At 44.0% G+C, this 23,913-nt stretch overlaps 1 protein-coding gene across 2 annotated transcripts; it reads left to right on the top strand.

Moving 5' to 3' along the window:
* Window positions 1–1,544: 1,544 nt before the first annotated feature.
* On the top strand, window positions 1,545–23,699 carry LOC309625347 (uncharacterized protein). Of its 2 annotated transcripts, none has more exons than XM_082384769.1 (4): window positions 1,545–3,609; window positions 12,823–12,932; window positions 14,252–14,311; window positions 15,082–23,699. In XM_082384769.1, the coding sequence occupies exons 1-4, from the start codon at window positions 3,450–3,452 to the stop codon at window positions 15,088–15,090; spliced, it is 339 nt and encodes a 112-aa protein (XP_082240895.1). In that variant the 5' UTR covers window positions 1,545–3,449; the 3' UTR covers window positions 15,091–23,699. The 2 variants fall into 2 exon arrangements, with proteins under 2 accessions (XP_082240895.1, XP_082240894.1); XM_082384768.1 differs by adding an exon at window positions 14,000–14,130 and having other exon boundaries at window positions 14,252–23,699.
* The last annotated feature ends 214 nt before the right edge of the window (window positions 23,700–23,913 follow it).

The raw sequence follows: 23,913 nt of genomic DNA, 5'->3' as shown, positions 1-23,913 counted from the left end.
TGCCTCTTGGCCATCTGTATGTCTTCTTTGTAGAAATGTCTATTTAAGTCTTCTGCCCATTTTTCAGATTGGGTTGTTGGTTTTTTTGTTATTGACTTGTATGAACTGTTTGTATATTTTGCAAATTAAGACCTTGTCGGTCACATCATTGGCAAATATTTTTCTCCCAGTCTGTAGGTTGTCTTTTAGTTTTGTTTATGGTTTCCTTTTGCTGTGCAAAAGCTTATAAGTTTGATTAGGTCCCATTTATTTACCTTTGTTTTTCTTTCTATTGCCTTGGGAGACTGAGCTAAGAAAACATGGGTATGATTTATGTCAGAGAATGTTTTGCTTACGTTCTTTTCTAGGAGTCTTATGGTATCATGTCTTATATTTCAGTCTTTAAGCCCAAATGATTCAGTTTTTGCCTCAGTCATCTGAGGACCAATCTCTTATACTGACCATTCTCATCACTGGTGTTATGGACTCAATATCTGTGTCCTCCTCAAATTCATATGTTGAAGCCTCTAGCTCACAATGGGATGGTATGTGAAGATGGGACCTTTGGGGGATAATTAGAGTCATGATGGGATTGGTGGTCTTATAAGAAGAAGAAGCTTGCACACACTGAGGAAAGACCACATGAGGACATAGAGGAAGTAAGCTCTCCCCAGGAAGCCAATCTGCTGGCACCTTGATCTTGGATTCTCCAAGCCTCTGGAACTGTGAGAGATAAACTTCTGTTGTTTAAGCCACACAGTCTATAGTATTTCGTATGACAGCCAAGCAGACTAAGACAGGTGGTGCACCTGGCCCTGGAGTAGGGCAGGGGAGCTCTCTCACCCTGGTGGAGGAAGAGTGCATGGAGAAGGCAGGGTTTGGAGACCTTCCTGAATGAACCCAGGGCGTGCTTTACAAGCTGCTGGGGCTTCCTCTGTGTCCCAGCGCACTCCCTCCCCTGCCTGCAGCTTCTCTACAGCATTTCTTCCCATGTCAGGGAATATACTCTCCTGGGTATTCAGGTTTTGATAAAGTCTAAAAAAATTGGGTGGGAGAAAGTAAAGTACTATGATAATTTCTAAATGCCACACCTACTAAGAATACACAGGTCCTAATTATTCACTTGGATTGTGCCATGTCCAAAATGGGTTGTGACTTTATGCAGTTACCAGTGAACTAGCTGTCAGGCCATCCTCTCTCTTCCACTCAAGGATACATTTCAAATTCAAATTCAAGGGACTGTGATGTTGTTTTAGGGAAGAAACTGAATTTACTCTAATTTTCCAAAAAGTAGCTAAGTCACAAATTTTAGTAGTCTCAGTGTTATTAGTAACAAATTACCTTACAACTGATTGAGACACACTAAGGTAGAGAACCAACTATTCCTTTGTTTCAGTACCGCCTCTTTCTAAATCCACTTTAAAACTGCAAATGCTCTCAAAGGATAACATTTCACTGACTCCCTCTCGACTTCTCTACGTAATGGTGGAGGCTGGCCAGGTGTGATATGGACCTGCTTGTGTGTGTGTGTGTGTGTGTGTGTGTGTGTGTGTGTGTGTGTGTGTGTATGGTGGGGGGATGTGGGATAGGGCTGTTAGGAAGGGCATGGGGTAGAGAAGGGAGGCTGAGTGCTCCAAAGCCTCACAGTTTTGATTTGGGCCCAAGAGCAAGGCTCAGAGGCAAGTATGGGGTCATCTGAGGGTGGCGATTCTGTGTCATGTGTGGTAATAGTCACCATTTCTCCTGACCTGTGTGTCATCAGGCCTTATTGTCCTTTGATAACTGCTTGGCTCTGGGATGCTATTTTCTGATGGAATGGTGCCTGGCTTACATTGGCCTCCCTTTTGGTGTCTGAGACCCCGTTGTTCTCCAGGAAAGAATGAGTGGTTTGGTGGAGGGAGGAAGTGGAGGGCTTGGGGTCAGATGCACTGGGCTTGAACTCCATTTCTATCACTTATTAGCTGTGTGGCCTTGGGAAAGTCACTTGACCTCACTGAGCCTCAGTTTCTTCATAAATAAATGGGTTGATAATAAAAGTTTCTGCCTTATAGATTTGTTGTATTAAAACCAATATAGTGCTTACCATAGCTCTTGGCGCATAATAAACCTTCAGTAAATGTGAGCCATTATTTTTTCTGTATGTTTGCTCATGCTTCTAACAAACAGAAGACAGTATAAAAAGACTTTGGTCGGGACAATTCCTAGTCATCATTCACGGTCTACCATTCAGCTTGTCACTAGGACAGCAAGCAGAGCGTAGTACACTGTCAATCAGGGAGGCTTGCCTTTACCATCTGAGTCACATCTGGGATGCTCGGAGCATCCTGTGGATGCTGAGCTTCTTTGAGTCCTGAACATGCAGGAATAAGGCACGTGGTCAACCCTGAGAGAGGCTGTTGGAATCCAAAGCCCGAGTTCTAGAAAGCGGGAGTCTGGGTGGTCTAACCAGAGCAGACCTTTGGTGAGAGGCAGGAAGGTGGGAGTGCCAGGCTACAAGGAGAGGGCTTTGACCATCCTACAAACCCCTGCTTGCTGGAAGCTGTCTCTCACAGGACAATAGGCTGCGCATCGTTGAGGGCAGTGGCGTGGGAAGCCATGCCTACAGCCTGGGATGGGCCACACTGAGGCTCAGATTTTAACAAGCAAGAGCAATGAGCTCTGCGTTTGGAGGCTTGTCACTAATTGTGGGACCTTCACTAAGCCAAGGCACCGCTCTGGGTCTTGGTTTTCTCACCTGTAAAACGAGAGACTAGATGGTCTCTGAGACACCTTCCATTGCTGACATTCTGTGACTGGGAGATTGTGAAAGAGGAAGAAATCGTTTGTTTTTGGGGGCCTGGCCTTACTGCATCTCACTGTTTCTCCCCTTTGCCACTGTCTCTGGGTCCCAGGGGCATTCTTGTTGCCACTTGATGGTCTAGGACACCAAAATTTGTGGTCATCTCAGTCACCAGTATTGGTGGCTGTGACATTTTTCTCCTTATCTGCCTCTCCCTGCCCATCCATGAGGATGAGTTTCTCATTTTCCTTCTTACCCTCCACTCACAACAATGGTGCCACTTGGTCATTCATTTGTTCATTCATTCATTCACTAGGTGCCAGGCCCAGTGCTAAGGGCAGAGGCTACCGTGAGAGTGAAGCAGGCATAGTCTTGTGCTTGTGAGCGTGACGGTGGACGACACAGGCCTGGTGACAGGTGTAATAAGAAAGGAACAGGCTCTGGGAGGGCAGTTCTTGGGGAGAAATTCGACAGGGAAGGGAACAGGCAGGCAAGATCTCTTTGAGGGCGGGACATTGAGCTGAGACTTAAATGGTGAGTAGGAGGGAGGCAAGAGAAGCAAGCATCTGGTGAGAGGGGAGTGGGGGAGGAGCGGGAGGCATGTCAGCTCCAGGAGGGCGAGGAGTTTTGACTTTGGTTTGCTGTGTACCCCAGTGTCTGAAGCAGTAGGCACTCAACAAAGAGTTGCTGAATGAAAGAACAGACTGAGCCACACAGCAAAGTCCCTGTGGCCTGGAGGAACCTGGAAGGCTGGTTCTCTGCAGTGCTGTCTTTAGAAGCTGAAAGCAGCAAGAGTGGAAGTCCAGGAGTCAGTCAGGAGGCTCACCCAGTTCGGATTCCCCCCAAAGCAGGTACTGAGACAAGGATTTAGGTGCTGCTAGTTTTTTTTTTTTTTTAAAGATTTATTTTATCGATTGATTGATTGATTGATTGCTATGTTGGGTCTTCATTTCTGTGCTAGGGCTCTCTCCAGTTGCGGCGAGCGGGGGCCACTCTTCATCGCGGTGCGCGGGCCTCTCACTGTCGCGGCCTCTCTTGTTGGGGAGCACAGGCTCCAGACGCGCAGGCTCAGTAGTTGTGGCTCACGGGCCCAGCTGCTCCGCGGCATGTGGGATCTTCCCAGAGCAGGGCTCGAACCCGTGTCCCCTGCATTAGCAGGCAGATTCCCAACCACTGCGCCACCAGGGAAGTCCGGTGCTGCTAGTTTTTACTTGGGAAGTACAAGTGAGGGAATGGGGGGAACTGAGAAGAAGAGAAAAGCCGATAAAGTTGGGGGAGTGAATGGAGGGGCTGAATCCCACTGGGGACCTCTGAGGAATCTTGTGGAATATGCCTCAGCATTGTCCTCCCGAGGGGTGGGGATGGGTAGTCATCTGTGATTCTTGCGGAGTGTCCCTGGGGGGCCATAAGATCCCTAACACTCCGGGCTGTCCTGCTCTGGGCTGAGCAAGCTGCTGCGCTATCAGAAAGCCCTGGGAGAAAGCGGGGGAGCTGCTTGAGGAGGGAAGCTGCCGGCCTCTCGGCAACCCTGCACCACGGCTGCAGCTGTATTCAGGGGATGCTAGAGGGTCTGGGGTGGGCCTCACAGCGTCTGTTCCAGAGGAGGTACAGGGCTCCAAACAAGAGAGAGTGGTGGCTTTAATTATGGTGGTGGCATTGGACGGGGAGAGAGATAGGCAGATTTGAGGTACCTTTGGGATATGGATGGTGAACAACAGTAAAAAGTCAAAGCTCTTTCTTTTTTCCTCTCTCTCTGTCCATTTTCATTCCGTAAACATGCACTGCTGTGCTCTGGCTCCCTGGGAAGCGGACACTGAGGATGAGTTTATCGAGCATGATGGTAAGGAGTGTCCTTGCACCAACACCTGTGGAAAGGAGGGAACAGACACAGGAGTGGGCAAAGGAGAACCACACAGCCGCAGTCAACCCCACAGGGCGCTCTGGAGCTAGACCTGACCTTCAGAGTTGTCCTGGGTCGGGCCTAGATGCTGGACCTCCATCAGTCCAGGGATGTGGGCCAACCTGGGAAGGGCAGCTCTCTTCAGCTGAGGCAATTGCTATCACGGCGTCCGTCACAATTATTGTCTTTTGCAGGCCAGGTACCATTGTAGGTGCTGAGTATGTAGCAGTGAGTGGGGTCAGGTGAGGGAGAGACAACAAACAAATATATAACACTGGGCAGTGAGAAGTGCAAAGCAGAAAACCACACAGGGTTAGCTGAATGATGGCTGGACAGGGTGGGTGAAGGTCGGGATGGAGGTGATGGAAACTTGAAGGTAAAAGCAGCCTGACTGTGACAGTTTAGGGGCTGGGCAGCCTCCCCCTGCACTGCACACCCCTGGAACCTACTCCGGAGCTGAGAGCTGCCCCATCGCTTGGCCACAATTCCCAGCCTCTTTGTAGGAGGCAGGGGCAGCCCCACTCCCATAAGAAATTTGCCATGGGGGACCCTCTGCTTTCTTGCTGGCCAGCAGCCTGGGGTTTTCGGAGTTGGGGATTGGCATGAGGGGCGGTAGCTGGAGGTTGGCAAGTCTTCCCGCTGCCTCCAACCTGGGGAGGGCGGTGGATTGGCAGGACGGGTGGCTGGGACGAAGTCATGGCCGAGACTCTGTGTGTGTGTGTGTGTGTGTGTGTGTGTGTGTGTCCGTGTGTCCATCCTTTCCCACACGCTATCTGCTGCCCACTTCCTTGGCCCGCCTCACCTGGGCAGGTGCCTGCAGGGGGCAGCACTGCTGGGGGCCCTGCTGGGGGCCAGGGTTGGGGGAGGCTCCCCCAGCCAGGCTCAGGCTCCGCCTGCTTCCCTCCCCCTCTCTCCCCAGGCCCTTGTGTTTGCAAAGGAAGGTCGAGCGTCCCCGGGAGTCTGGCTGCAGTCACGGATCATTACGGCCGGGAGAGCTGGTGCAGCCTCTGCCAGGGCAGGGGCACGGCGGCTGGTAGACTGGCGGGCGAGGTCCCGGGGAGTGAGGCCGTCCGCGGATGCAGCATCCCTGCCAGTGTCGCCGCTCCCGCGGACGCCGAGGCCCGGAGAGCGGTGGTGTGGACTGGGTCTGGCCAGTGGCACATTTAGCATCAACACAAACCCAATACTGAATTAGTTGGCGGCCAGTCCCTCTGTTTCTGACAGCTTGGGTCGGTTTCCTGGTGACTGACAGAAATGAAAACCTGCATTTAGGTTGTGGCTCTGCCAGTCTTTGCCTGAGTGCTCTCAGACAAGTTACTCAGTCGCCCTGAGCCTCAGCGTTCTCATCTGTAAAATGGAGGGGTTCAACATGATCTCTGAACGCTTTTTCTATCTCTACAGCACTGTCTGTTCTGTGGCCCTCTTCCTGTTCTGGTCCTGGAGGTCAGGAGGGATGCAGGAAGCTGGAGTGGTAAGGGCTTCCTTCTTGGCTTCTGTTCACCCAGTTGTGAGCATCTGACTGGGGAGACTCTATAAGGGACAGATTGCTGAGGAATAGGGAGGCCCTTCCCATTTGCGAAGAGCAGAGAAGAGTCATGGTGGGTGGGAGCCAACAGCAAGAGCAGGGGAGGTGGCGGAGAACGTCCGAAGAGCTTCTGGCACATAACTGTGGTGCTCGTGGGGGACATCAGCTCCTTTGTGGTTTGCTCTCCATCCCTCCCTTGGGAAACTGTCATTCCCCAATACCTGTGTTTCAGGTGAGGCTATTAACTATGGAGCTCTGCCCGTCCCTGTCCAGCAGTGGGGATCATGAGTCATTTTCAGGGGCCAGTGTGGATGGTGAAGGAGACAGTGGCACGCTCTTTTCTCTGGCTTTGCTAACTGTGTGGATGAGGTAAGTCTGGAACTGTTTGGAACGTCTTGGATGCCGCATGGAGAGAGCCTGCCTGAAAATGGAGCACACTAAAGGGAAAGCAAAAATATTTTACATTTTTTAAAAAATTTATTTTATTTATTTATTTTTGGCTGCACTGGGTCTTCGTTGCTGCGCGCGGGCTTTCTCTATTTGCGGTGAGCGGGGGCTACTCTTCATTGCGGTGTGCGGGCTTCTCATTTTGGTGGCTTCTCTTGTTGTGGAGCACGGGCTCTAGGCACACGGGCTTCAGTAGTTGTGGCTCGTGGGCTCTAGAGCGCAGGCTCAGTAGTTGTGGCACACGGGCTTAGTTGCTCCTCAGCATGTGGGATCTTCCCAGACCAGAGCTTGAACTCATGTCCCGTGCGTTGGCAGGCAGACTCTTAACCACTACACCACCAGGGAAGCCTGGGAAAGCAAAAATAGAAGCAGAAGGTCCTAGTGACATAATTTGAGCTCCTGGATATATCCATGCCTAAAGCCAGCCCCACCCTTGGATTTCCCCATTTATTTGTACCAATGAATTCCTCCTTTCGATTATTCCAGTTTGAGTTGGATTTCTACTGATTGTGGTTGACTGAGTTCTGGCAAATATAGTGTCTAATAAATAGAATAGCACTTCAGGATGATATGCTAGATTGTTTCTAGTCAAAGTGGTCCAAGGACCAGCAGCATGGGAGCTTGTTGGAAATGTAGAATCTCAGGTCTATCCAAGACCTATTGAATCAGAACCCTCATTTTAACAAGAGCCCAGGCTATCTGTATATACATTGAAGTTTGAGAAGCAGTACACTAGACCAGTAGCTCTCAACTCTAGAAGCACACTTAAAAGTCCCAACACCCAAGCCATACTCCAGACCAATTAAGTCAACATCTCTGAGGGTGGACCCTGACATCCTCATTTTTTAAAACTCCCTGGGAGATAACAATGTACAGCCAAGCTTGAGGACCACTGCTCTGGTGTGATTTGCTTAATGGTAGCTAAAACATCAGATGCTTTGTGATTTAGAATACAGCCAAAGCCTGCTTCTGTTGTGTGCACAGCAAAGGGACCTTGGTAGTGGTGGGGTCCCTTAGAAATGAAGTGGGAGCTGCCTTGCCCAGTAGAGGGGCCAGACTGGGCTGTATCCCACAAACAGAACTCACAGGCACCCCAAGGGGGATTTTACCAAATCCTGGAATACTTTCTTTTCTTACTACAGCAACATATCTTCTCTTCCTTTGAATTCGTAATCCAGGACTACATAAATATCTCGTAAGCTTTAAAAATTCAAGTCCCTCTGACACAAGAACTTGACCATAAGCACAACCTGAATCCCAAACCGAACCCAAATATTAATTTTTTACTGAACCGTGAACTACCTCCAAAATATGTTGTGTTTTTAATTTCCTTCTAAAAATCATTATTGTGGTGAATCAATTCACTCTGGAACTAATCCAGATGCTTTCTAAAATCAGTCAACTAGAAGAAAATGGGGATATCAGAATATTCTCTGAATTGAACACGAGCAAAATTCTTTGCATTGGAGAATTGGCTCTGACCGGTTGCTGTGGGAATTTGGCCTCTGGCCTCATGTTTCCAGTGGTTAGTCAGATGCTGCATTCTCCTGCATTTCTATTTCTTTCTGAGTGAGGACCTTGCCAGGACCCATGGGGCACCTGTGACCAATTATATATGGTCCAGGTGGCATCGTTAGGGTGTTAGCAGGTGGCAGCGGTCCGTGTGCATGGAAAAATGAATAAGATGGAGGTATATCCTCCTAGGGAGAGCGAGAAGAGGGATGGACAGGGAGTTTCTGGGGCTGCTTTGTGTTTGTTCTTTATGGTTTTAACTGCTGGCAAAGAACCCTTTCCTGCCTGGAGCGCTGCTTGGGAGCAGGGAGAGGTGTGGGAGGGGATGGGGAGAGAGCTAGAAGCTGGCCTTTCTCTGCTCACCGTTGTCGGCAGCTCATTAGGGATTCTAATCAGGCATAAATATTTTCCCGTCACCTCATTACCAACTCTAACAAGGTCCCAGCTCCAGGTCGTGGCTGCTTTTCTCCTGCTGGGGATGACGATGAGCAGCTTGTTGGAGCCTTCGGTAACTCATTTGTTATAACCTGCGATTCACAGCAGCAAGGAGGCTCTGGGGTGGAGGAGGCAGAGCAGTAGAGCAGGGGAAGAGGTGGAGCGAGAGCCTTCTTTGCAGAGGACAGGAAGCCAGAAATGCCCAGTGCTTCGGGGAAACCAAGCTCAGACCCTAATGGGCACCTTGAATCTTCTGGGAATCCGGGCCCAGCTCTGTGTGAGGTGCAGACCAGCTCCAATTGTGTGTGGAAACAGGTAGCATCATGACCAATTGTTGGCTGGGGATCAAAGGGCGAGTTTTTAATCCTGTGGGGACAATCTTCAGGACCTCTGCTTTGTGTGCTTGTATGGCCCTAGACGCCAATCCTCGAACTTAGTGATTTGAAAAATATTTGCATGGCATAATTTACCAGGTCAAAGCCTATCAGTGGCTCCCTGATTCCCATCGTCTTACATCAAAACTTCTTTACTTGCCTATCTAGGCTCTCCATAAAATACCCCTACTCAAACTAGTTGTGTTTCAAGTATTTCCCCCATACAAAATCCTCTATTTGAAACTCTTAAGGGCTTGGTCTCTTCAATATCCCATAAAGATTGTTAATTTTACCTTCTTCTTGATTGTTCTTCCTTCACATTCAAGTCCTATCCATTCACCAAAGCTTAACCAAAGCATTATATCTTCCATAAATCCTTTCGTGATTATGCTACTGGATGCCTATGGCATGGCTTAAAATGGGGATCTGCCAGATTTGGCCCATCTCTTTTTATAAATAAGGTTTCATTGGAACCCAGCCATGCTCACATGCTTACTTAGCTGCTTCTGCCCTACATCAGAAGAGTTAAGTAGTTGCAACAGAGACCATATGACCGGCAAAGCCTAAAATATTTACTATTTGCCCCTTTGCAGAAAAAGTTTGTCTACCCCAGCTTAAACCATAAAGTTTCTAACTTTAATTTATATTGTGCTTCCTTAAATATTTCCAAAATGTCTTCCCAGATTATTCTTTTCTTCCTCTTCTTCCTATCCACTCTGCACTCTTCCCATCTTCTCTTGCTCGGAACTTTCATCACATTTTATCTGTTTATTTCTTGTGATGCTTTTCTCTTTCTAAAAATTGAAACCGTCATTTATTTAAATGCCTGTTCTGTATAATCTCTAGTCTGTAATCCCTTTGCGGGCAGAAGCTCTGCAACCCCTCAACTATTAGCACAGGGTTCGGTAAGTGGGGATAGAACCTCGTTGGTTTCAGAGTCTGCCATGGCTCCTGAATGGTCTCTCTGGAATTGCCACGAGAGGTGTCAACAGTTTTCTGGCAGTTCTGTTCAGGGTTATGACATCATGAAGAGCTGTGTTCCTTGTAGAATAAAGCTATCTAACCCTGCCCTTGAATTACTGCTTCCTCAGTAGTGAGATCACCATTTCATGGAGGGTAGGATGCCCTGCTTCTTTGTGGATGAATTAGGGGATACTGTCGATCCTGGTTCATTTCCATCTCTCCCTTCTTTTCTAACATGATCCCATTTTATAGAATTCCAGGTGTAGACCCCTCAGTTCTATGGAGATGTCTGAGAAAAACAAAAGCTTCCTGTCTTTCAATCTTTATTATACAAAATCACAGTGAAATTATGGGAGGCAGAATAATGGCCCCCAAAGATGTCCATGTCCTAATCCCTGGAAACTGTAACTACATTACTTTATAATGCAAATGGGAGTTTGAAGATATGATTAAGGGTAAGATTTTGAGACGATGATATTATCTTGGATTATTGGATTGTCCAATTTAATAACCTGAGTCCTTAAAGGTAGAATAGGGAGGCAGGAGATTAGGTCAGAGCGATGTGACATGAGAAGGACTCAATCCATTGTTGCTGACTTTGAAGGTGGGGGAAAGGGCCATGAGCCAAGGAATAAGGGCAACCTCTAGAAGCTGGAAAGATAAGGTACAGATTCTCCCCTAGAACTTCCAGAAGGGAAGGCAGCCCTGACACCACATTGATTTTAGCTCACTGAGACCCATGTCCGACTTCTGACCTCTAGCACAAGCAGATAATATATTTATATTGTTGAAGACACTAAATTTGTGGTAATTTATTACAGGAGCAGTAGAAATTTTACCATTTTACACAAACTATTTCACTGACTTAGGGAGGCTGTGTGGGGAGGTGGAGGCTAGCTGGTATTTGTCTATCCATTCCAGGAAAAAGCAGTGTTGTCCAGAGTCCTGGAGCTAGAGCTGGCCTGGTTGTCTTGGAGATCATTACATTTACTCCTAAGATTAAGTTAAATTGGGGAAATGTGTATGGCCTTTGGCTGTCAGTCTTTTTTGGGAAAGGCATGGACTGGCTTTGTGGGGTTGTTGTTGCATGTACATAGTGTACAGACTTCAGGTTTTTAGCACCAGTTTGTAGAAGTCTGGTCCTCAGAGAGTCAGGAGCCCTGAAGTTCAGGGCCTGGGGTGATTTCTCCTGGGCATTGCTTTGGTTACTAAAACAATTGGATGAACCATGTATCAGTTATCTATTGACATAATAATGCTACATAAAAAACCATCCCCCAAACCTCACTGACTTGAAACAATAACCATTTATCATTGCTCACAGGCTTATGGCTCTGCTGATCTGGGCTGGGCTCAGCTGGGCTCAGCATCTGTGGTCACGTTGGCTGGAGGCTGATTGGTTCAGAATGACCTCAGCTGGGGCGACTTGGCTCTTCTCCACATGCTCTCTCCCCTCCAGAAGGCTAGCTGATGGTGTTGTCATGACAGGGGAGGGAGAAGGGGGGGTTGTGGAGAGTGGGAGAGGGAGAGGGAGAGGGGAGTAGGTGAGGCCTCTAGAGGCCTAGTTTGGAGCTGATATGTTGCTGCCCACATTCTGTTGGTCAGAGGAACTTACAAGGAAGCCTAGATTTAAAGAACAGGGAAATAGTTTCAACTTCTTGATGAGAAGAACTACCAAGTCACATTGCAAGTGGTGTGGGAAGGATGGAGAATTAGGGCCATTTTTGCAGTCAGTCTGCCACAGACTCTCCTGGAAGGGAAAAATGCCCTTAGTCCCAAACAGCTCCTGAGAGCTGGCTCCTTTCCTGCGTGGGAGTCATCAGAGCCTCCAGATCCCATCCCCTTTTCACTACATGTCCTCTCTCAAAGAACGCCACAATTCTCCCTATGAACTGCCAGCCATCAGCGCCCCCCTTCCCTGTCTCTCTGCTCCAAGCCTGAGGGATGTCGTGGACGACCAGCCAGCTTGATGAATGCCGCCTCTGTAAACCCTCCCCTGGCCTCTGTCACAGCATCAGTGTGAAATGAACTTGCTAATACTCTGAGAGCCACAAACCTTTTCCTCTTCCCCAGCACGACACATCGAATCGATCTGGCTGGGTGAGCCGCGACAAACCAAACCCCACAGAAAAAGGCATCAACAAATTTAAAGCCTCATTCGAGGTCTTGATTCACCAGAAACTAAGTTGCCGGCAGGAGGCATTGACACTTCTTCCACAGCGGTTGATACCGGGATTTATCGACTTGCCATAAGATGTTGATATTGACCAAGACTGAGTTCCAAATGAAAAGGCTTATGGCAGTATATCTTTATTGCTCAGATAATCCGCGGACTTGCTAATCCTTCCTTGTCCCACTCAATAATGTTGCAGAAATTCTTTTGGAACGGAGAGACCATTACTTAAACACAACAAGATGCTCTTTCCCTACCAGGCCTCCTGAAATAGGGATGGAGGTGCCAGCAGTGTGTTGAGAACATAATCAGTGTTGGAAAATCTATTTGTGCCTGTGTCCGAAACCATAATGCCTTTAACTTTTTAGAGACCCAGCTCTCTCCTCTTGGGAAACAGCCCAGAAAAAAACACAATAGGATTTGACATGGGACCTGTTCATGAATAGTGTCCACTTCCCTTTCCCCACTGGTCCACTTCAGGGCCACAGGTGTGCCTACCTCCCACCCAGGCTAGTGAACACTATGATGTCACCCTTAGTGCTGGTCCCTGGCAGTGAAATTAATGTGACATTTGGTTCTTGCTAATTTCGGGGCCCACTAGGAACACAGAAAAAGAGGGACAATTTATTACCTGCTAATTTGTTTTCTCATTGAAATAAATACAGTCTGCAGTAGAGTATATATTGGCAGAATTTCCAACCCAGCTCCCTTACCCAGCTCTGTTCCCCTGGATAGTTTCTAAGGGCCTCTTCAAAGAGGAAGATGGAGGCCAGTGGGGAGAGGCCAAGGAAGACAGAGCCACAGGAAGATGGAGATTTCATAGACATGCTCTCCTCTGCCATCAGGTAAGCAGGTGCAGGATGACCCAGATGCTGACCCACAGTGAGACTCTTGCTCTGTTCTCTCTTCTAAGACTTGCGTTGTCATTAGCAGTGCAATCTCTACTAGCCCTCCTGGCTTGCCGCCTCAGGGAGGGAAGGAATTGATCACAACATCAACTGCATTCCAAAGAGGTGCTAACAGAGGTTGAGAGCACAGGCTTGGCAGCCAGACAGTTTTGGGTTTGCAATCTGGCTTCTGCACTTATCAGCTGGGTGACCTTGGGCAAGTCTCTTATCTTTTCTAAGCCACAGTTTTCTCATCTGTAAAAAGGAGGAAATAGTAACTGTACCATGGCAGGCAATGTTTATTACCTCCTTTTCTTCCTTGCCAACAGAATATCAATTTTGTTCAGGTATCACTTCCCATGATTTCTGGGGAGGTGGGCCCAGGTCCTGATCCTAGAGTGAACATGTGATCAGTTCTGGCCAATGAGATGAAAAGGGAACATTTTGGGGGTAGTTCTGACATTTTCCCTCCCTGATATGAGAAGGCAGACAAAGAGTATCTCTCTATTCTGTCTGACACCTGCTTCCTTCTTGACATGAAGTTGGTTGGTGGGAGGAACCCCCCCTGCTCATGCTGCCCCCTGCTTCCTACAATGGAAATTTGTTGACTAATGCTATGGCTTTGGCAGCAGTTTTATCCCCAAGAGACCAGGAGAATGTGGAGACACCTATTCAGGGTCCTCCATCATGGAGCAGCTAAAACAAAGCCTAACTGCCCAAGTTTCATGTGAGAAAAATGAACCCTTGTTTGTTAATGTTGCTGTGAATTGATTATTCTGTTCCTTGTAGCCAAAAGCATTCTTAAACAATATAAGTACCTATTTCATGGTTTGATGGGAGAATTAAATAAGATAGTCAGAGGGTCTTCTGGACAGAGGCCTGAAAGCTTCTCCAGTTTCTCTGCAGAGTCTTGACAGTAGGTTTGTGATATATCCTCCTTGGGAATAATGATGAAAGAGAGAGGCTGGGAAAAGGAGCAGAGAAGTGAGATAACTCCACTTTTCTCTTTCTGTTTTGGGGAGAAGGCAATTCAGACTTTAGATGATGATTCTCCTACCACTGTGCCTGGAATTCGTTGCATGCTGGGTCAAGCGATATTGAATACATCTTGCAGACAATGGCTGGATTTTAAAATTTTTGTGTACCTCAAATATTGGTAAATTTCATCCAATTTTCTCATTGCTTTACCTACTAATTTTAGGACTGTGTAGGGCATCACTTCAGTTCAATAAGCAGTGGTTCCCATTGTTTTAGGTTTTTTATTTCTTTGCCATTAGGTCTGCAATCTATATAGACTGAAGGGGACTAGACAGTTCTCTTTGCAAAGGAACCTTTTGGTAAATGAAGAATCATTATTTAATGCTAAGAATCATCTTCCAATTAATTTATTTGCTAAAATTCTTGAGAACCCAATAGTTGGGTTCTCAAATAGGGTAGCAATCTGCCCCAGGTTGGCTTCTGAACCCTGAAGCTCAACGTATTGTGGTAGCTCACAGCCTGAGAGAATCTTGCAAACTATTTGCAAGGATCAGGGAAGGGACTGCAAAACAATGTATTCTTAGCTTCGAGTTGGTATAGCTTGTCTGTCTCATAGGTTAGTATTTACTTTAAAAATTTTATTTAAAAATTATTATATAGTAAAAGTAATGTTTTGTGTGTATACGATTCTATTAATTTTGACACATATATGGATTTATGTAACCACCACCATAATTAAAACAGTGCTCCCTCATGCTAGCTCTTCCTAGTCACATTGTTTTCTCACCTCCAACCCCTGCCACTCACTTGTCTGTTTGCCATCGCTATAGTTTTGTGTTTTCGAGAATGTCATATAAAGGGAATCATATAGTAGATCACCTTTTGAAACTGGCTTTTTCATTCAGCATAATACCTTAGAGATTCATTCAAATTGTTGTGTGTATTAAAATCTGTTCATTTTTATTGCTGAGTGGTTGATATTCCACTGTATGGTTGTTCCACAGTTTGTTTATCCATTCACCTTTTGAAGGATAGTTACGTTGCCTCCAGTTTGCAGCAATAATGAATAAAGCCACTATAAACATTTGCTTTCAGGTTTCTGTGTGAACTTGGGTTTTCATTTCTTTAGGGTAAATAATTAGAAGTTGGATTGCTGGGTCATATGGTAAGTGTGCGTTTAACTTTATAAGAAATTGCCAAACGTTTAACTTTATAAGAAATTGCCAAACTGTTTTCTGGAGTGGCCACACCATTTTGCATTCCTACCAGCAAGGTGGGAGAGTTCTAGTTAGTCCATATTTTAATCAGTACTTGGCATTTTGGGTATTTAAAATTTTATTTTAGCCATTTAATGTGTGTAGCGGTATGTCACTATGATTTTAATTTGCATTTTCCTAATGGTTAATAATGTTGAACTTTTTTTGACATCCATATATCCTCTTTGGTGAAGTGTTTATTTCACTCCTTTGCCCATTTTTAAATCGTGCTACTTGTTTTCCTGTTGTTGAGTTTTGAGAATTCTTTATATATTCTGGATACAAGCCCTTTGTTGAACATGTGATTTGAAAATATTTTCTTCCAGTCTGTAGCTTGTCTTTTCATTCTCTTAATAGTGTCTTCTGCAGACCAAAGTTTCTAGTTTTGAAGAAATGTGATTTTCAGTTTTTTTCTTTTATGCATTATACTTCGTGTCATATCTAAGAATGTTTTGCCTAACTTTAGATCTCAAAGATTTTGCCCATGTCTTCCACAAGTTTTGTAGTTTTATATTTTATATTTAGATATATGATCCAGTTGAGTTAATTTTTGTATATGGTGTGAAATTTAAGTTGAAGTTCAGGTGTTTTTTTTTAGCATATGTATGGATGTCCAGTTGTTCCAGTACCATTTGCTGAAAAGACTGTCCTTTCCCCATTGAATGGCTTTTGCACTTTTGTAAAAAAAAAAAAATGAGTTGGTCATGTTTGTATGGGGCTTTTTGGACTCTATTCTGTTTCATTGATATGTGCATGTCTATTTCTTTGCTAATTCCATGTCTTGACTACTGTAGCTTTATAGAGAGTATTAAAATTCGGGTAGTGTGACTTCTCCAACCTTACTCTTCATTTTCCAAGATTGGTTTAGCTATTTGTCTTCATCAGTTTGGGCTGCTAAAACAGAATGCCACAGACTGAGTGACTTAAACAACAAACATTTATTTTTCAGTTCTGGAGGTAGGAAGTTTGAGATCAGGGTGTCAACATGGCTGGGTTCTGGTGAGAGCCCTCCTATTAGTTCATAGTTGGCTGCCTTCTTGCTCTATTCTTCACATGAAAGAAAGAGAGAGGAAGCAAACTCTCTTGCCTGTTCTTATAAGGGCAGTAATTCCATTATGAGGGCTGCACTCTCATGACCTCCCCAAAGCTCCATCTCCAAATACCATCACACTGAGGATTAGGGTTTCAGCATATGAATTTTAGGGGTACACAAACATTCAGTCCGTAGCACTATTCTAGTTTCTTTCCTTTTCCATATAAATTTTAGAATTAGTTTGCCCAATTCCATAAAAAAAAATCCTGCTGGAACTTTGATTGAAATTATATGAATCTATAGATCACTCTGGGAAAAATGAATATCTTTACTATACTGAGTTTTCCAGTCTATGAGCATGGTATGTTTTGTCATTTATTTAGGCCAAATTTGAATTCTTTCATCAGCATTTTGTAGTTTTTCAACTCACAGGTCCCATGCATATTTTGTTAGGTTTATACATAGTATTTTATTTTTCTTGGATATGAAATATGAAAATGGTATGTATTTTTACTAGTGTCTAAAACTATGATTGGGGCTTCCCTGGTGGCGCAGTGGTTAAGAATCTGCCTGCCAATGCAGGGGAAATGGGTTTGAGCCCTGGTCGGGAAAATCCCACATGCCGTGGAGCAACAAAGCCCATGCACCACAACTACTGAGCCTGTGCTCTAGAGCCTGTGAGCCACAACTACTGACCCCGCTAGCCACAACTACTGAAGCCCACGTGCCGAGAGCCTGTGCTCCGCAACAAGAGAAGCCACCACAATGAGAAGCCCGCACACCACAATGAAGAGTAGCCCCCGCTCGCCACAACTGGAGGAAGCCCGCGCACAGCAATGAAGACCCAACACAGCCAAAAACAAACAAACAAAAAACTACGATTGATTTTTGTGTGTTGAACGTTGAACTGGAGGCCTGTGACCTTGTTAAACTCACTTACTGTTCCTGTGAATTTTGCTGTTGTTGTTATTGTTGTTGATTTTTCAGGACTGTATATTTAGAAAATTATGTTTGTGAATAAAGACATTTTTATTTCTTCCTTTCCAATCTGTAGGTATTTTATTTCTTTTTCTTGCCTAGTTACATTAACTACAATTTCCAGTATGATGTTGATTGGACTAGTGAGAGTATGTCTTCTTCCTTTTTTTTTTTTTAACATCTTTATTGGAGTATAATTGCTTTACAATGTTGTGTTAGTTTCTGCTGTATAACAAAGTGAATCAGTTATATGTATACATATATCCCCATATCCCCTCCCTCTTGCACTTCCCTCCCACCCTCTCTATCCCACCTCTCTAGGTCATTGCAAAGCACGGAGCTGATCTCCCTGTGCTATGCGGCTGCTTCCCACTAGCTTTCTATTTTACATTTGGTGGTGTATATATGTCCGTGCCACTCTCTCACTTCGTCCCATCTTACCCTTCCCCCTCTCTGTGTCCTCAAGTCCATTCTCTACATCTGCATCTTTATTCCTGTCCTGCCCCTAGGTTCTTCAGAACCATTTTTTTTTTTTTTAGATTCCATATATATGTGTTAGCATACGGTATTTGTTTTTCTCTTTCTGACTTACTTCTCTCTGTATGACAGACTCTAGGTCCATCCACCTCACTACAAATAACAAAATTTCACTTGTTTTTATGGCCGAGTAATATTCCATTGTATATATGTGCCCCATCTTCTTTATCCATTCATCTGTCGATGGACACTTAGGTTGCTTCCATGTCCTGGCTACTGTAAATAGTACTGCAGTGAACATTGTGGTACATGTCTCTTTATGAATTATGGTTTTCTCAGGGTATATGCCCAGTAGTGGGATTGCTGGGTCGTATGGTAGTTCTATTTTTAGTTTTTTTAAGGAAACTCCATACTGTTCTCCATAGTGGCTGTACCAATTTACATTCACACCAACAGTGCAAGAAGGTTCCCTTTTCTCCACACCCTCTCTAGCATTTATTGTTTGTAAATATTTTGCTGATGGCCATTCTGACCCATGTGAGGTGATACCTCACTGTGGTTTTGATTTGCATTTCTCTAGTGATTAGTGATGTTGAGCATCCTTTCATGTGTTTGTTGGCATGCTGTATATCTTCTTTGGAGAAATGTCTATTTAGGTGTTCTGCCCATTTTTGGATTGGGTTGTTTGTTTTTTTTATATTGAGCTGCATGAGCTGCTTGTTTATTTTGGAGATTAAGCCTTTGTCAGTTGCTTCATTTGCAAATATTTTCTCCCATTCTGAGGGTTGTCTTTTCATCTTGTTTATGGTTTCCTTTGCTGTGCCAAAGCTTTTAAGTTTCATTTAGGTCCCATTTGTTTATTTTTGTTTTTATTTCCATTTCTCTAGGAGTTGGGTCAAAAAGGATCTTGCTGTGATTTATGTCATAGAGTGTTCTGCCTATGTTTTCCTCTAAGAGTTTTATAGTGTCTGGCCTTATATTTAGGTCTTTAATCCATTTTGAGTTTATTTTTGTGCATGGTGTTAGGGAGTGTTCTAATTTCATTCTTTTTCATGTAGCTGTCCAGTTTTCCCAGCACCACTTATTGAAGAGACTGTCTTTTCTCCATTGTATATCCTTGCCTCCTTTGTCATAGATTAGCTGACCATAGGTGCATGGGTTTATCTCTGGGCTTTCTATCCTGTTCCATTGATCTATATTTCTGTTTTTGTGCCAGTACCATACTGTCTTGATTACTGTAGCTTTGTAGTATAGTCTGAAGTCAGGGAGTCTGATTCCTCCAGCTCCATTTTTCTTTCTCAAGATTGCTTTGGGTGTTCAGGGTCTTTTGTGTTTCTATACAAATTGTAAAATTTTTTGTTCTAGTTCTGTGAAAAATGACATTAGTAGTTTGATGGGGATTGCATTGAATCTGTAGATTGCTTTGGGTAGTATAGTCATTTTCACAATGTTGATTCTTCCAATCCAAGAACATGGTATATCTCTCCATCTGTTTGTATCGTCTTTAATTTCTTTCATCAGAGTCTTATAGTTTTCTGCATACAGGTCTTTTGTCTCCTTAGGTAGGTTTATTCCTAGGTATGTTATTCTTTTTGTTGCAATTGTAAATAGGATTGTTTCCTTAATTTCTCTTTCAGATTTTTCATTATTAGTGTATAAGAATTCAAGAGATTTCTGTGCATTAATTTTGTATCCTGCCACTTTACCAAACTCATTGATTAGCTCTAGTAGTTTTCTGGTAACATCTTTAGGATTCTCTATGTATAGTATCATGTCATCTGCAAAGAGAGACAGCTTTACTTCTTCTTTTCCGATTTGGATTCCTTTTATTTCTTTTTCTTCTCTGATTGCTGTGGCTAAAACTTCCAAAACTATGTTGAATAATAGCGGTGAGAGTGGGAAACCTTGTCTTGGTCCTGATCTTAGAGGAAATGGTTTCAGTTTTTCACCATTGAGAACGATGTTGGCTGTGGGTTTGTCATATATGGCCTTTATCATATTGAGGTAGGTTCTCTCTCTGCCCACTTTCTGGAGGGTTTTTATCATAAATGGGTGTTGAATTTTGTCAAAAGCTTTTTCTGCATCTATTGAGATGATCATATGGTTTTTATCCTTCAGTTTGTTTATATGGTGTATCACATTGATTGATTTGCGTATATTGAAGAATCCTTGCATTCCTGGGATAAACCCCACTTGATCATGGTGTATGATCCTTTTAATGTGCTGTTGGATTCTGTTTGCTAGTATTTTGTTGAAGATTTTTGCATGTATGTTCATCAGTGATATTGGTCTGTAATTTTTTTGTGACATCTCTGTCTGGTTTTGGTATCAGGGTGATGGTGGCTTCATAGACTGAGTTTGGGAACGTTCCTCCCTCTGCTATGTTTTGGAAGAGTTTGAGAAGGATAGGGATTAGCTCTTCTCTAAATGATAGAATTTACCTGTGAAGCCATTTGGTCCTGGGCTTTTGTTTGTTGGAAGATTTTTAATCAGTCTCAATTTCCATGCTTATGATTGGTCAGCTTATATTTTCTCTTTCTTCCTGGTTCAGTTTTGGAAGGTTGTGCTTTTCTAAGAATTTGTCCATTTCTTCCAGGTTGTCCATTTTATTGGCATATAGTTGCTTGTAGTAATCTCTCATGATCCTTTGTATTTCTGCAGTGTCACTTGTTACTTCTCCTTTTTCATTTCTAGTTTTATTGATTTGAGTCTTCTCCCTTTTTTTCTTGGTGAGTCTGTTTAATGGTTTATCAGTTTTGTTTATATTCTCAAAGAACCAGCTTTTAGTTTTATTGATCTTTGTTATTGCTTTCTTCATTTCTTTTTCATTTATTTCTGATCTGATCCTTATGATTTCTTTCTTTCTGCTAACTTTGGGGTGTTTTTTTTTCTTCTTTCTCTAATTGCTTTAGGTGTAAGGTTAGGTTGTTTATTTGAGATGTTTCTTGTTTCTTGATGTAGGATTGTATTGCTGTAAACTTCCTTCTTAGAACTGCTTTTGCTGCATCCCATAGGTTTTGAGTCATCGTGTTTTCATTGTCATTTGTTTCTAGGTATTTTTTGATTTCCTCTTTGATTTCTTCAGTGATCTCTTGGTTATTAAGTAGTATATTGTTTAGCCTCCATGTGTTTGTATTTTTTACAGATTTTTTTCCTGTAATTGATATCTAGTCTCATAGCATTGTGGTCGGAAAAGATACTTGATATGATTTCAATTTTCTTAAATTTACCGAGGCTTGATTTGTGACCCAAGATATGATCTATCCTGGAGAATGTTCCATGAGCATTTGAGAAGAAAGTGTATTCTGTTGTTTTTGGATAAAATGTCCTATAAATATCAATTAAGTCTATCTGGTCTAATGTGTCGTCTAAGCTTGTGTTTCCTTATTTATTTTCATTTTGGATGATCTGTCCATTGGTGAAAGTGGGGTGTTAAAGTCCCCTACTATGATTGTGTCACTGTCGATTTTCCATTTTATGGCTGTTAGCATTTGCCTTATGTATTGAGGTGCTCCTCTGTTGGGTGCATAAATATTTACAATTGTTATATCTTCTTCTTGTATTGATCCCTTGATCATTATGTAGTGTCCTTCTTTGTCTCTTATAATAGTCTTTATTTTAAAGTCTATTTTGTCTGATATGAGTATTGGTACTCCAGCTTTCTTTTGATTTCCATTTGCATGGAATATCTTTTTCCATCCCCTCACTTTCAGTCTGTATGTGTCCCTAGGTCTGAAGTGGGTCTCTTGTAGAGAGCATATATATGGGACTTGTTTTTGTATCCATTCAGCCAGTCTGTGTCTTTTGGTTGGAATGTTTAATCCATTTACGTTTAAGGTAATTATTGATATTTATGCTCCTATTGCCATTTTCTTAATGGTTTGGGGTTTGTTATCGTAGTTCTTTTCCTTCTCTTGTGTTTCCTGCCTAGAGAAGTTCCTTTAGCATTTGTTGTAAAGCTGGTTTGGTGGTGCTGAGTTCTCTTAACTTTTGCTTGCCTGTAAAAGTTTTAATTTCTCCATCGAATCCAAATGAGATCCTTGCTGGGTAGAGTAATCTTGGTTGTAGGTTTTTCCCTTTCATCACTTTAAATATGTCCTGCCTCTCCCTTCTGGCTTGCAGAGTTTCTGCTGAATGATCAGCTCTTTACCTTATGGGGTTTCCCTTGTATGTCATTTGTTGCTTTTCCCTTGCTGCTTTTAATCTTTTTACTTTGAATTTAATTTTTGATAATTTTATTAATATGTGTCGGTGTGTTTCTCCTTGGATTTATCCTGTATGGGACTCCCTGCACTTCCTGGACTTGATTGACTATTTCCTTTCCCATGTTAGGTAAGTTTTCAACTATAATCTCTTCAAATATTTTCTCAGTCCCTTTCTTTTTCTCTTCTTCTTCTGGGAGCCCTATAATTCGAATGTTGGTGCATTTAATGTTGTCTCAGTGGTCTCTGAGACTGTTCTCAATTCTTTTCATTCTTTTTTCTTTATTCTGCTCTGTGGCAGTTATTTCCACTATTTTATCTTCCAGGTCACTTATCCATTCTTCTGCTTCAGTTATTGTGCTATTGATTCCTTCTAGAGAATTTTAAATTTCATTTATTGTGTTGTTCATCATTGTTTGTTTGTTCTTTAGTTCTTCTAGGTCCTTGTTAAACGTTTCTTGTATTTTCTCCATTCTATTTCCATGATTTTGGATCATTTTTACTGTCATTACTCTGAATTCTTTTTTAGGTAGACTGCTTATTTCCTCTTCATTTGTTTGGTCTGGTGGGTTTTCATCTTGCTCCTTCATCTGCTGCATATTTCTCTGTCTTCTCATTTTGTTTAACTTACTTTGTTTAGGGTCTCCTTTTCACAGGCTGCAGGTTCGTAGCTCCCATTGTTTTTGGTGTCTGTCCCTAGTAGGTGAGGTTGGTTCAGTGGCTTGTGTAGGCTTCCTGGTGGAGGGGACTGGTGCCTGTGTTCTGGTGGGTGGGGCTGTATCTTTTCCTTCTGGTGGGCAGGGCTGCATCCAGTGCTGTGTTTTGGAGTGTCTTGAACTTAGTATGACTTTAGGCAGCCTCTCTGCTAATGGGTGGGTTGTGCTCCTATCTTGCTAGTTGTTTGGCATGGGGTGTCCAGCACTGGAGCTTGCTGGCCATTGGGTGGAGCTGGGTCTTAGTGTTGAGATGCAGATCTCTGGGAGAGCTCTTGCTGATTGATATTACATGGGGCTGGGTGGTTTCTTGTGGTCCAGTGTCCTGGACTCAGCTCTCCCACCTTGGAGGCTCAGGCCCGATATGTGGCCAGAGCACCAAGACCCTGACAGCCACACAGCTCAGAAGAAAAAGAAGAAAGAAACAAAACAAAACAAAACCAAAATGAGCAGACAGAGCCCTACGACAAATGGTAAAAGCAAAGCTATACAGACAAAATCACACAAAGAAGCATACACATAGACACTCACAAAAAGAGGAAAAAAAATGTATATAAAAAGAAAAAAGGAAGAGAGCAACCAAACCCTAAACAAATCCACCAATGATAATAAGCACTAAATACTAAACTAAGGTAAGCATAAAAGCAGAAACAAATTAGACACAGAAAGCAAGCCCCAAGTCTACAGTTGCTCCCAAAGTCCACCACCTCAATTTTGGGAACATTCATTGTCTCTTCAGGTATTCTTCAGATGCAGGGTTTATCAAGTTGATTGTGGGGATTTAATCTGCTGCTCCTGAGGCTGCTGGGAGAAATTTCCCTTCTCTTCTTTGTTTGCACAGCTCCCAGGGTTCAGCTTTGGTTTTGGCCCCACCTCTGCCTGTAGGCCACCCTCAGGAGTCTGTTCCCCACCCAGACAGGAGGGGGTTAAAGCAGCAGCTGATTAGGGCTCTCTTGCTCACTCATGCCAGGGGGAGGGAGGGGTACAGTAATCATAATTGGAATACGGGGTGAGCCTGAGGCGACAGAGCCTGGCTTGACATTGCGACAGCCTGAGGCACACCCTGTGTTCTCCCAGGGAAGTTGTCCCTGGATCACGGGACCCTGGCAGTGGCAGGCTGCACAGGCTTCCGGGAGGGGAGGTGTGGATAGTGACCTGTGCTTGCACACAGGCTTCTTGGTGGCTGCAGCAGCAGCCTTAGCATTTCATTCCCGTCTCTGGTGTCCGTGCTGATAGCCGCTGCTCGCGCCTGTCTCTGGAGCTCATTTAGGCAGTGCTCTGCCTTCTGTGGGCACACAGGGA

Source organism: Balaenoptera borealis, assembly GCF_965194805.1.
Source record: "Balaenoptera borealis genome assembly, chromosome: 3".
Lineage (NCBI taxonomy): Eukaryota > Metazoa > Chordata > Mammalia > Artiodactyla > Balaenopteridae > Balaenoptera > Balaenoptera borealis.
The sequence above is the reverse complement of the archived record's forward strand: the minus strand, read 5'-3'. Positions and strand labels throughout refer to the sequence as shown.